The following is an 11,944-nucleotide window of genomic DNA, read 5'->3' on the forward strand; positions in this document are numbered from 1 at the left end:
CACCATCGCCCCCCATTCCAGCACCACTGCCACCCACCCCAAGCCCAGCCTGCACCAGCCTCCCACTGGAAAGAGCACAGCGCAGCCTGCCCCTCCCCCACAGCGCAGATCCAGGGACAACAGACTTACCAGCTGCATGCAGCTGTATCAGAAATTGGATCACTATCAGCTCCTCCTTAAAAACTGGTAATTGGTATCAGCCCCCAAAAACTTCTATCAGTGCACCCCTACATTTAATGATTGCAATGGTGTATACTGACAATTTCTCAAGTAATACTTGTATTGAATTAAAAAAGGTAACTTTTAGACAAATTTCATAGGGCTGGAAGGGACCTCAGAAGACCATCAAGTCCAGCCCCCTGTATCATAAATGCATCATAAATATCAAAGAACACATTTAGAAACAGAACGCCAAAAAGGCAACTAAAGCTACTGGAAGAACCTTGAAGCACTTACACACATGCAGGCACACACAGACCTGTGCAGTCACTTTACTTTAAAGAAATATTCTTCCATGTCTCTCCTTATGTATTTGCAAAATGCTTATGCTCTACAACAATTTATATTTCTAAACAACATCAAACACTTTCCTGAAGGCAGATATAAAAGGTGATTAGAAGAAATCTGTAAACTTTCAGCAGGCTAAAAAACAAATTAAATATCTATAACTGAGACAATGGATTGCAGTCCAGGCCATCCTCAGAGCAAACTCTAAAACATCTCAGAAATATTTTTTTGCTTTGAAGAAATACAGCCTACCAGTCGTAAGACATTTTACAATTTGGAGCTGAGTTCAGGTTTTGTCACATGCTCCCACAAGTTTTAGTTTGTGGTGGGAGCTGCACATAACCAATTTATCCATCCCAAGTTAATAATAATTTTAGCTTTTCCTTGCACAGAGTTTCCAATACCATGAAAACACATTTGACATTAAGGCTACAGTGAACTGGTTCAACAAGAGAAGAAAATCCATTGTAATAGGAATTATAAATGGAACTGGGAAGATGAAATAGTTAAAAGACATATTTATAACAAGAATAGCATCTACTCATCATAAGCTCGTTAATGCAATTTTAGAGTATCAGACTTACCATTCTTCAACCTTAATAGTCAGATCCACACCTTGTTCCTGGGAAAAAAAACCCAAAAAAAACAAAGCTGCAGCTAAGGCAGTTTTACAAAAGTCCATACTAGTAATGTACAAAGAACGGCCACAGCTTATGATAAAAATTACAATCATATCTATCCAGAAGTAAAGCCAACTTACCACCAAACACAAAGAAAAAAATGAATGAATTAGCCAGATTGGCCATTATTGTATGAAGAGAAAAAACTAGCAATGAAGGGAATCAAACAATATGTATACACCTCTGAAAGTCTGCCCTGACCTGAACACAGAATGACTTGTCACTATAAACAGCAAGGTGATCCATCCTTTGATATTCTGACATAAAATTGAATTATTTAATAAACATACAAACTTTAAACTTGTTACTACACTAAGGCAAACTGGCTTGGAAAGAAGTCATTTGTTTCAGGAAGTTATTAGCAAAAGTCCTGAAACTCTTACATATGGCAAGAACACTACCTCTTTTAGTAAAGTGGATGGCTCTTGAAGACAATAAATATGTGGGTTTTTAAATATTTTACCAAAAATATAATTTATTAATGTAGCCTTCGGTCAAGATGGTGGAAGGTTTTGAGTATCTAAACTAATATGACAGAAGTTTGGAGACATCACGGTCAACTCACTCATTCGTTCCTGGCTTCATTTTCTATTCTAACATTTCTCTTCTCAATTATTTCCTTTGTGTTTCATTATTCACTTTAATAATCAACCTCCTCCACCTTGTTACCTCCCTTATTCATAATCAAATGTCTCTCCTCCCGTAATGGTTGCTTCCCTCCACCCATCCTACCCATTCATTATAGTCCCATCATTCAAACCTATTCCTTCCTCTTACCCCTCCTGCTGCTTTACTTAATTCACACCCACCCATTTATGTTCTTCCTCCCTACTGTTACCCAATAACCACCACTCCTGAAAATGATTTTATAGAGATAATTTCCAGAACTAACATGAAAAATTGGCACTAGATCCTCCTGGATAAAGGAATGGATAACTGAGGTCTGGGTTTATTTTTTTTAACAGCAATCTTTTGCTCTCATGCATATAGAAAAGACAGGCTATTCAATTTTTTTATTACTGTATCACAAATGCCCTTGTCAGATCAGGTTCTTGTTCTAGCGTGCTGGTTAACTGCATAGTAAGAGACAGTCTATGCCTCAAATCACTTATGATTAGGGACCTACTAAAATTGCAATTTCATGTTTTTCACAAAAAATGCAAAACCAGGTGGGCTACAAAAAAAATGGCAGACTCACTTTAAAACAAACAAACAAACAAACAAACAACTATACCAGCAAGCAGAGAAAATGGAAGGAAGCCCTGCAGTCCTGAAGCACGTGGAGGGGCGGGGGAGCAAATCAGAGACTGAGCCTATGATGTAGGTTTAATACAGGAGCCAGTCCAGGGCCAGTCAGGGAAGAGAAAGTGTTTTAGCACCAGCTTTTAAAATAGCCACAGGAATCTGCAGCCTAAGGAGGATTGAGCATGAACACTGAGAATAAATCCTCCAAGACAGCCACATGTTTCAGCTCTGGACCGTGTAAGGCAATATCCTGCAAGGACCTTGCACGCAGATGGAGACAGACTGTTTTGTACCACCTGCAATGTGACTCTGTATGTGTCAAGGAAAACCAGTATAGATCAACACTTAGCCCAAGGCACACAAAGTGAAATGCTACCATAGAATCTGAAGGTAAGAGCAAGAAACAATCAACTGTGTCCTTGCTCTTTAAAAGGACTATGGAAAGCAGCTTGGTAAGACAGGAGACAACATTTTCCTTCATGGCGGTTTTTGCAAAGGCAAACATCCCACTGAAGAAACTTGATCATCCTTAGTTAACGGACTTCCTGAACCCAAACATGCCAGATGCTGGCAGTTTTCCATGTGCAAACAAGCTTTGCCAAAATGGTCTCCCTGCAGTGATTGCTTCATATGTACAGCCCACAAAGTCTGTATTGGCAGAGTATAAATCCTTCTCCATTGCGGCCAATGAAGCCACCAGCCATGAAGATAACTACATGTTCCACATGTTATTTGTACCTGGGAGCTGGACAGACTGAGACCTGCCTGTGTTTCAAATGAAGCCAGTCGACCTCACAACTGTCAATTTTTCTACCGCGTTTCAGGCCATAGTGAAGTCAATTGTCAACTGCGGCTTAAAATTTAATAAGATCTCAGCACTCCTGTCTAACAATGCCATGTACATGTGCAGGGCTTTCTCTTATGTGTTCAAAGGAATGCTGCCCAACACAGTTCATGTCACCTGCAATGCACTCATTCTGTCTTTAGTAAGTGACATCTAGCACACGCTGTTTCCTGATGTCGACAGCCTGATGTCCTCCTCCAAGAAAGCCTTCAAGCACTGTCCAGGCCATAAGCTCTGGTACATGGAATCCATCATCAGTCAAAGTGGGGCCTCACATGCCACTGGCACCAGAGCCTGTGCTCACAAGGTGGAATTGGTGGTTCAGTGCAGTCTGTAACCATGCCAAGCATATGCAGTACTACACCAGCAGTTTGTGAGTGAGGAGCTGGAAATCACACCCAGCACACACTGCACGCTTAAGCTTTGTGATATTTTAAGATGGGGTGACATTTAAGATCAAGTGATGTTTGTGGCTGAAAATGCCACCCAGTTCATGGAACTTCTAACATGGTTTGAAGGCCAGCATGCTATGATCCACCACACACACTACAAGCTGATGGGTTTGATAAGGTGGGTAGAAGACAGGATATCACAAGAACTGTCATGCTGTCCTCATGATAACCAGTGGGAAAGGGACCTGTTCCAGGCAATAGCTGTAAAGCTGAACCAGCACTACAGGTATGACCCATCACTGCCACTGCAGTTCAGACAACTGACTGCCTCCTTCCTTAGCGTTGTTCATATTTTGGACCCCAACCAGGTGCCTGTTCCAAGTTATGACCCTCAGCTACTAAAATCAATTCCTCAATGGCAGAAAGAGCATGACAAAAAAGTGCTGCTTACATGAACTTTGTCAAAGAGTGCCAGATGCCTGTGCCTGCATTTTGGGACTCTATCTGTGACTGGTTTCCACATCTCTACACCCTGGCAAGACACTCTCTCACCATTCTAATGAACTCAGTAGATGCTGATCATGCCATCTTAGTGTATGGACAAGTGTTCAGCCTACAGAGACAGAAAATGTCTGCAGCTACTGCTGCTGGATGCAGCACACTAGCATTTAACAGTTAGCATGAATTAATCTGCCTCAAGATTAGCATTGAATAAACTTCTTCTTACAATGTCCTTTAATAAATTGTATAGAGATGGTATTAGTTACAACTCACATTGTGTTTAATTTCATAAAACATTTCAGTTTAGCATTTCATTGATTACTTAATAAGGTCTCAATTAGTGGCTTCCACAGGCTTAATCCCCTGATTAAGCCCACGGAATCCATTAAGGGAAACATTATTAAGCAATTAAGCTGCAGTTTCAGGCCATCTGGCAATCTGTGGGGAGGGACAGGACTGCCAGGGGCCCTTGGCCAATCAGAGGCATGGAAGGTCCCTGCTATGATCAGCCCACGAAAATGGTGGCTGGTCCCATGATCAGCCCATGAATTCAGCCAGCTGCCTCCTCAAGTTGGACAGACTTCTACTTATAATTTAAATTAACAAGACAAATTACAGAAAAACAGTATAAAGTTTAAAAGTACAAATCTTAGCCACAATCATTCCATGCTAGAAAAGAATCTAGAGAGACAGAGAAAATTACCTTTCCTAGTAGAACACTAAATTCTGCTTCTTGTCCCAGTGGGAGGGTTCCCACAGGAACTGTTCCCATTCCTAAGCGTGCAGTGTGCATTTTTAAGTCCTCAGTCCACCCCTCCTACAAAGCAAAATGCTCAGCTTACATCAACAGAAACATTGGTATATACAAATAAAACAGCATCTTTCCATCATTAAATGTGCTATAGAATCATTACAAAACATATAGCTCAACTGTGAGCTATTGACTAAAAGAAAACCTTATAGCCACCATTAGAACAAGCAAAACTGGCTGGCCATTTATTATACACATGCAAGAAGCCTGCTCCGACACACTGGAAATCCTTTTACTGAAATCCAATTTACTGGAAAAGCACATGAATTGACATGCTCTGGCAGCTTCATAGTTTCATAGTTTCATAGATTTAGGGTCGGAAGGGACCTAGTAGATCTTCTAGCCCGACCCCCCGCCAGGGCGGGAGAACAACAAAACCCCAAAACAAGAAACGGGACTTCATGCATCACATATGTGTAAAAAACATTCAATGTGCTTTAGTTCAAAGCACACCACCACTGTTTTCTCAGCACAGAGGTGCGCTGTGTACCTGATGTAGAGCGACTTCCTAATTAAAAGTGCCCAGTGCTGCATTGGGAGCACATGTAAAATTGCCCATAATATATAGTTCTTAAACCACAAAAGCTTTGTTAATGTGGAAGTTTTAAGTTGCAAATGCAACTCAGAAATAGATGTACTGCCTTTAAATTCTCTAACAATAAAAAAATGAGACACCAATTTCCACACTTGGACCCAAACTTGAAGCCTAACTGAGGATTTACAGTAATATATAAATGACCTAATCCCACTTCCACTGTAATCAACTATTGTTTCCTTTGACTTTAAACTATGCCTCTTAAAAAAAGGTAAATTGGGCAACTGAATTATATGTATATTACAAAAATGTTACAAAATTATTATTAAAGTTGTAAACTTGAGCACGCAAAAGTAGAAAATGCCAGACTAATATTGCCTATGCACTCTTAAATTCTGTCCTTTTTAACATATTTATTTTCTTACTGTCTGTAGTTACATACCATTTTTTCTACAGGACCCATAAATCATTCACTGTATGGGATTGACTGGAACTCGATAAGCAGCTATACAGTATTGTGTTTACCCTCATTATTTAATACAATATGCAACTCCATTCTTGCACTGTTTCAAATCTGAATCTGCCCTAGTGCATCAAAATTCTAACAAACGTTGTTTCTCACCTCTATGACAGCTGTAGTTTGCAGCAGTTCCAAGTCCAGCTGAGGATGGATTTCTCTATCTACATGGAAGAGAAATGGGATCTTCCTTCTGTTTTCTGAATCAGCACTGCAAAAAGTGGAGGACTGATTCTCAAAGGCACCGGGCACTGACAAGTGGACTTGACAGTTCTCTGAGCAGTAAAATCAGAAGTCTAAGTCACAATTAACAGCACAGGCAGAAAAGGAAACTTACAAAATTCTAAATTACAATCATTCCTCAGTGACAAATTTCCCAGTCTGAATCCCTGTCCCAGCTGCTCACTAAAACCAGGCTGTATTCTGATCTCCTAAAATCCTGCATGCAACAATTGCCCCAAAATAAGCTACTTCATTATCATCAGCTGCCAACCCTACACATGGCACTCTAGTGTAACAAAAGTATATCCTAAGTCTTGTTTCCTGGCTTCTAGGGGTAGATTCAGGTCTACCTATTAGGGCTGTGTGAAATTCCACCACCAGTTTTGTTTTGAAGTTGTTTCAACCTGTTTCGAAGTTGAAACAGCAAAATCAAAATGAAACAAATATGGTCGAAACAGCCTCAAAACGAAATGAAGCAAGTCAAAATGTTTTGCCATTTTGATGTTTTGCCCTTGGGCTATAATGGGGAAGGTCAAAACAGCCTATAACTTTGTCATTTCTGGCCACATTTGGATAAAACATGCAGAACTGGTAGCTCCTTCTGAGGGCATAAAAAATGCCAAGTTTCAAGTAGATAGGTGCAGGGGATTTGGAGAAACTGCACCCCAAATTGTTGAAAGCAAAACTTGTGTCATGTGTATGTGTTAAGCCCCAGTGGGGTCAAAACTGCAGGCTTGCTAGCCCCTGTGGAGGCCACAAAGCCTGCCAAGTTTCAAGGAGATAAGTACAGGGGTTTGGGGGAAACTGCACCTCAAGCTGCAGACAAGCAAAACTTATGACATGGGTGACACTGTGTGTGTTAAGGTGCAGCAGGATGAAAGCTGCAGGGATGGTAGCCCCTGCTGCAGCCACAAACCCTGCCAGCTGTCGAGAAGATCGGTGCAGGGGTTCTGGGCTCTGGGGCCCTGCACCCCTAGCTACTGACAGACAAAACTCATGACATTGGTGCTTGTGCAACTGACTGTCCCTGTCTTGAGGCAGTTGATTGTCTGTATTAATTATTTTCTCTCCTTAGTCTGTCTGTGGTTGCGTAGGTGTTAATCCATGCTCGTTAAGTCATTGTGTAACAGCTAGGTACTGTGTATTGAGCTGGTCCCTGAGTGAATCATGATTGATTGGTAACTGGTAACACAGTAGCTTAGCAGCCAGGCCTGCAGTAGTCCCCCCCACCTGTCCCCCATCCCCACCATGCCCTAAGACAGACACAGTTGCACAAGCACCCATGTCACGAGGTTTGCTTGTCCACAACTTGAGGTGCAGTTTTCCCCAAACCCCTGCACTTATCTCCTTGAAACTTAGCAGGCTTTGTGGCCTCAGCAGGGGGCTACAATCCCTGCAGTTTTGACCCCACTGTGGCTTAACATTAGCTCTCAAGATTTTGGGGTGCAGTTTCTCTGAACCCCCTGTACCTATCTTCGTGAAACTTGGCACGCATAATGCCCTCAGAATGGGGTACCGTTCCGGCAAGTTTCATCCAAATCAGGTTAGAAATTACAAAGTTATAGCTTGTTTCAACCTTCCCCATTATATGCTATGGGAGAAATGTTGAAACAGGGTCGAAACAGCAGAACGTTTTGATGGAAGGAAACGGAACAGCCGTTTCGACTCAAAACAAAAGTCGAAATGAAACACTGTTATGTCAAAACTTCAAAACGCTGGTCGAAACTAAATGTTTCCGTTTCGCACAGCCCTGCTACCTACTACACCGGTTGGGCATGCTGCCAGCATAGGTGCAGGAGCACTACCCTCCAGAGTTTCACATAGTAGTGGGTGAAATAAGCCAAGTACAAGATGGGATTCTTGTTGGGTAGTTGCGGGGAGCAATATTGCTCAGAAAATGTCTGGATGGTCCCAAGCTACCCCAGGCTTTTCTGCTCAGCAGCAAATGATTCCTGCCTAGACAGACATCTGCTCCTGCCAGCCGGCAAAACAAAGCAACCATGAGGAAGGAATATGACAGACTTCCTTTAAGTCTTGGGCTAACTGACTGCAGTCAGCCCATATCACTTATAATTAATACCTGCCTGTGGCACAAGTCTGTGCCCTGCTGCTAAGTTGCTCATAAGCATTTTTTGCAGTTATAGGGCAACACTTAACTGCATAGTAGGGAAAATGTTCCCAAGAGAAAAACTAGTAAATTGCTGTTGCTGTTACCAAGGGCTGCTGCAAACAGACACTATTTTATAAAACTCTGTAACAAGGACACATGCAGTTTCCCACCACATCCTCTGCCTTAAAAGAGCTGTACATGCTAAAGGGAGAACATGCTTACCCTGTATTATCCATTGGGTCTTCTTGCTTTTATTGAGGGTGCCTTTAACACACAAGCAGGGATGAGCCTATATAGGGGGTAAAGGGTTGTAAGATTCTTATCTACAAATTTCTGCTCTTTTCCTCATTGAAACATAAGCTAGTGGTCTATGATGATAAGTTGTTAAATTAATTATCCAATGACAAAATTAAGCTCAATTTGGAATTAATTTCTTTTTGAGCCCTGAAGAAAATTACAGGCAGGATTCCTTTCCACTGTGCCCAGAATGACTCTTGAGCCTGCAAATTATCTTTCTACCTCAAGCAATGAAACAAAATGGCCTGGAAAGTTTGGATCCCAAGCGTATTTGTTAGTAAGGGTACAGGAATGAGTGTACATGGCTAGGAAGAGGCAATTTCCTTGAAGGTATTTGTTGGAAATCAGTATGTGCCTTAATGTTCAAGAAGTCTACAGTACTTTCCCTAATGCACATACACATACACACAGCCTTTCAAAATCTGCCTTGAATATGAGACCAGGCTTTAATGCTATTTATGGAAAAAGTATATCATGTCACTTTCTACTGCCATGTCACCTAGGAAACTAGGGTATAACAGCCTATTATGGCAAGCAGCTAATTCCTTTATCTCAAGTGATAGTGGTCTCTTCTACAGTATTTAAGGTCTCCAATACAAACCCATCTGATGACCTGTTGGAAAATGGGAAGAAGCAATTACTATAGCAGCCCCAAGAGACATCTTCAATTTTTCACACATAAACAAATGAAAACAAAGGAGGAATTTAAAGTAGATTGGAAATCAATGCACCAGCACTACTGAACTACAAGTAGACCCCACACAAAATAATCCTTCCAAAAGTTAGCAAAAATATTGCCCACTCACCACTAGAACTCCATTGGTGACAACCTCAGTTGGAGTATCTGTGCTGTGGAAATGAAAGGTTAATATGAACCAGCTTTGATCCTTTGGCTACACTCCCCCTTTTACATATCTACCCTAACTTAATGCTTCAGGGACACTCACTGCAAGACATTTAATAGTTTATCATCTGACAATGAAAGAATGTTTAGCAAAGGTATTTTTTCCTGTTTCAGACACCATTTTCCCCCACTGGTAGAGAAATAACATTTTGGTTTTATAAGATGGCTTGGATTCTCCCATCTTTTCATGAGGAGAGCCATAACCCAGGAACTGAGGAGTTGAAGAGGAGGCCAGTTATCCCACATATTACCTTTAAAACACTGGATTATATCATATGAAATTTCCAGACCTACCCAGGATACTAACAGTAATGCAACTTCTTCAAACCAGGGCTTCAACAATACCTTGAGGCTAAGGAAGCAGCAGCTTCATGGACATGTTTAATCAGGTCTCTGGCCATAAATGAGTCAAGAAGTGCTACCGATAACTGACAAAGAGTCATTCAGAATTAGATTTGCATTAAGCAGCACTTGATAAGAACCTCACCTTTCTTCCAAATAAAATTCCACATCCAACTCTTCTTTCTTCTCCTTTTTCTTGAAAGAGATCAAATACACAATAGGTCAGCTATGTACAGGAAAATACAGTTTGTAACTCCAGGGACCCAGTCCCCCTGTGGTAACGTCTCATGAGGATATCATCTCCAGACCCCCAGCGCAAAAGTTTAAGCTGCCCTGACCCTGATACAAAGATTCATCATCTCTTATTTAGGTTTACTGTTTTATTTTCTTCATCTGCAATACCTTTCCCATGCTAACCTGCTGCATTTAGAGCACCTTACTGCCAAAAGGGAGTGTGAGTATCCTCCCCTGAAGCTGGCAAATGAGACAAATGGAGCTTTTTGGCACGTGCAAGTAAGGCAGCTATATGGTTTCTGGTTCATCGGGTAGTATGAACAGCACAGCTGAGTACAGTGCTCCTTGAAGCCAGGCTGGAATGGTATAGACCAGCAGTGCTCAACCCCCAGGTCTGGGGAGCCATGACACCTGGCTGGGGGGCAACCCACGGGTTGAGAAATTTGGCAGGGGCAGGGGGGAGCAGTGGCAATTAATAGTGCCATCCCTCCCTGCTACCAAATTCCAAAGCCCTGCACTGATGGATCAGAGCTGGACCATGCCCTCTTTACCTCGTGCAGCCGAATCAGGACTAGGCTGCCCCTCTACCCCTCCACTCAGCTGAATCATGCCTCACTACACTTGGCCCATGCACCAGATCTGGGTCAAAAACTGGATCCTGGCCCATGGAGCAAAAAGGATGAGCACCACTCATATAGACATATCAAAAATACCCTCTAACATACTGTAACAACCAAGATCTTTACAATACAAGAAACCCCAGAGTTTCATAAACTGGATGCTACAGGAAGAGAACAGAAGAGACTATGGCACAACCAAAGCCACTGAAACAGTAAACATTGGTAAAGGAGATGTTTTGGACTATTCTCACCTTATCGCACAGGAGTTCAATTACGACATAACAGAACAATGAATAATGAAAGCAACCACAAGATGGATCCCAAAACAGATACAGCAGCCTACAGACTTACCCAAAGGTAAAATACTTCAGATTTTCTTGAGGTAATAAGCTAATACCTAAGGGTCACTTCTGACCATGAGCTTACTCTGCCAATATTTGTGCCTTAATTGGCTTTCCTCTATGGTCTGCAGCACTGCACCTCAAATCTCAGCATCCAAAACATGACTAAAGTATATCAGCACTTTACGCAACTTCTCCAAGAAAACTGTAGGTAATGCAGAGTGTGGTTTGACCTCTAAGGAAAGGAACCAGAATTACTGTGGAGGGATTGTGGTTGTTCAGTATAAGTGCCATCAGCAAATAAAAGGCAAGAGGGATGTGCTAGAGAAGGGGGAGCCAGTAGAGGGATGATGTGAACAAGGTGACAGCCTCAGACAGTGGTCATTGCAGTATCACCCTGGATGGATGTGGGCAGCTGCATGTGTCAAGGCCAAGAAAAAGATGTTGAATTAATCTAAATGGAAGATGCCTCAATGAGAGTTTTAGCTGTATGGTTAGATAAAATGCCTGTACTTTAGAGATTTTGGTAGGAATAATCTCCAAGACTTTGACATAATCTAGGTGTGAGAGCCTGGAGATCCCCAAGTGAGGTACTGGTGACAGGAGGAATGACAGTCTCCACAGTGGATGAGAAGGAAAGTAGCAGGGAGTGGAAGAGTGCAGGAGGGAGGCAGAGAGGAATGTGTTTAATGTTGCAGCAAAAAAATTGACCAGATGTTGATATACAACCTCAAGAAGAGGTTTTTTACTTTGGCAGCGCAGGCTCAGGGGGGACCTGGTGGCTGCCTATAAGTATATAAAGGGTGCACATCAGGATCTGGGGGAACGCCTGTTCACCAAAG

The 11,944-nt window shown here is 42.0% G+C and overlaps 1 protein-coding gene across 1 annotated transcript in view; it reads right to left on the reverse strand.

Moving 5' to 3' along the window:
- LOC109299351 (cytosolic phospholipase A2 zeta-like) overlaps positions 1-11,944 on the reverse strand; it is a 48,784-nt gene that overhangs the window by 23,230 nt on the left and 13,610 nt on the right. Inside the window, exons 5-10 of the mRNA XM_019519940.1 lie at positions 10,053-10,093; positions 9,468-9,510; positions 8,587-8,653; positions 6,138-6,307; positions 4,873-4,986; positions 1,092-1,129 (exon numbers count right to left, since the gene is read on the reverse strand). Of these exons, the coding sequence (XP_019375485.1) occupies positions 1,092-1,129; positions 4,873-4,986; positions 6,138-6,307; positions 8,587-8,653; positions 9,468-9,510; positions 10,053-10,093 (473 nt within the window). The remainder of the gene's footprint in view (positions 1-1,091; positions 1,130-4,872; positions 4,987-6,137; positions 6,308-8,586; positions 8,654-9,467; positions 9,511-10,052; positions 10,094-11,944) is intronic.

The sequence above is a fragment of the Gavialis gangeticus genome, unplaced genomic scaffold (genome assembly GCF_001723915.1).
Source record: "Gavialis gangeticus isolate Ggan-Ray unplaced genomic scaffold, GavGan_comp1, whole genome shotgun sequence".
NCBI classification, from domain to species: Eukaryota; Metazoa; Chordata; order Crocodylia; family Gavialidae; genus Gavialis; species Gavialis gangeticus.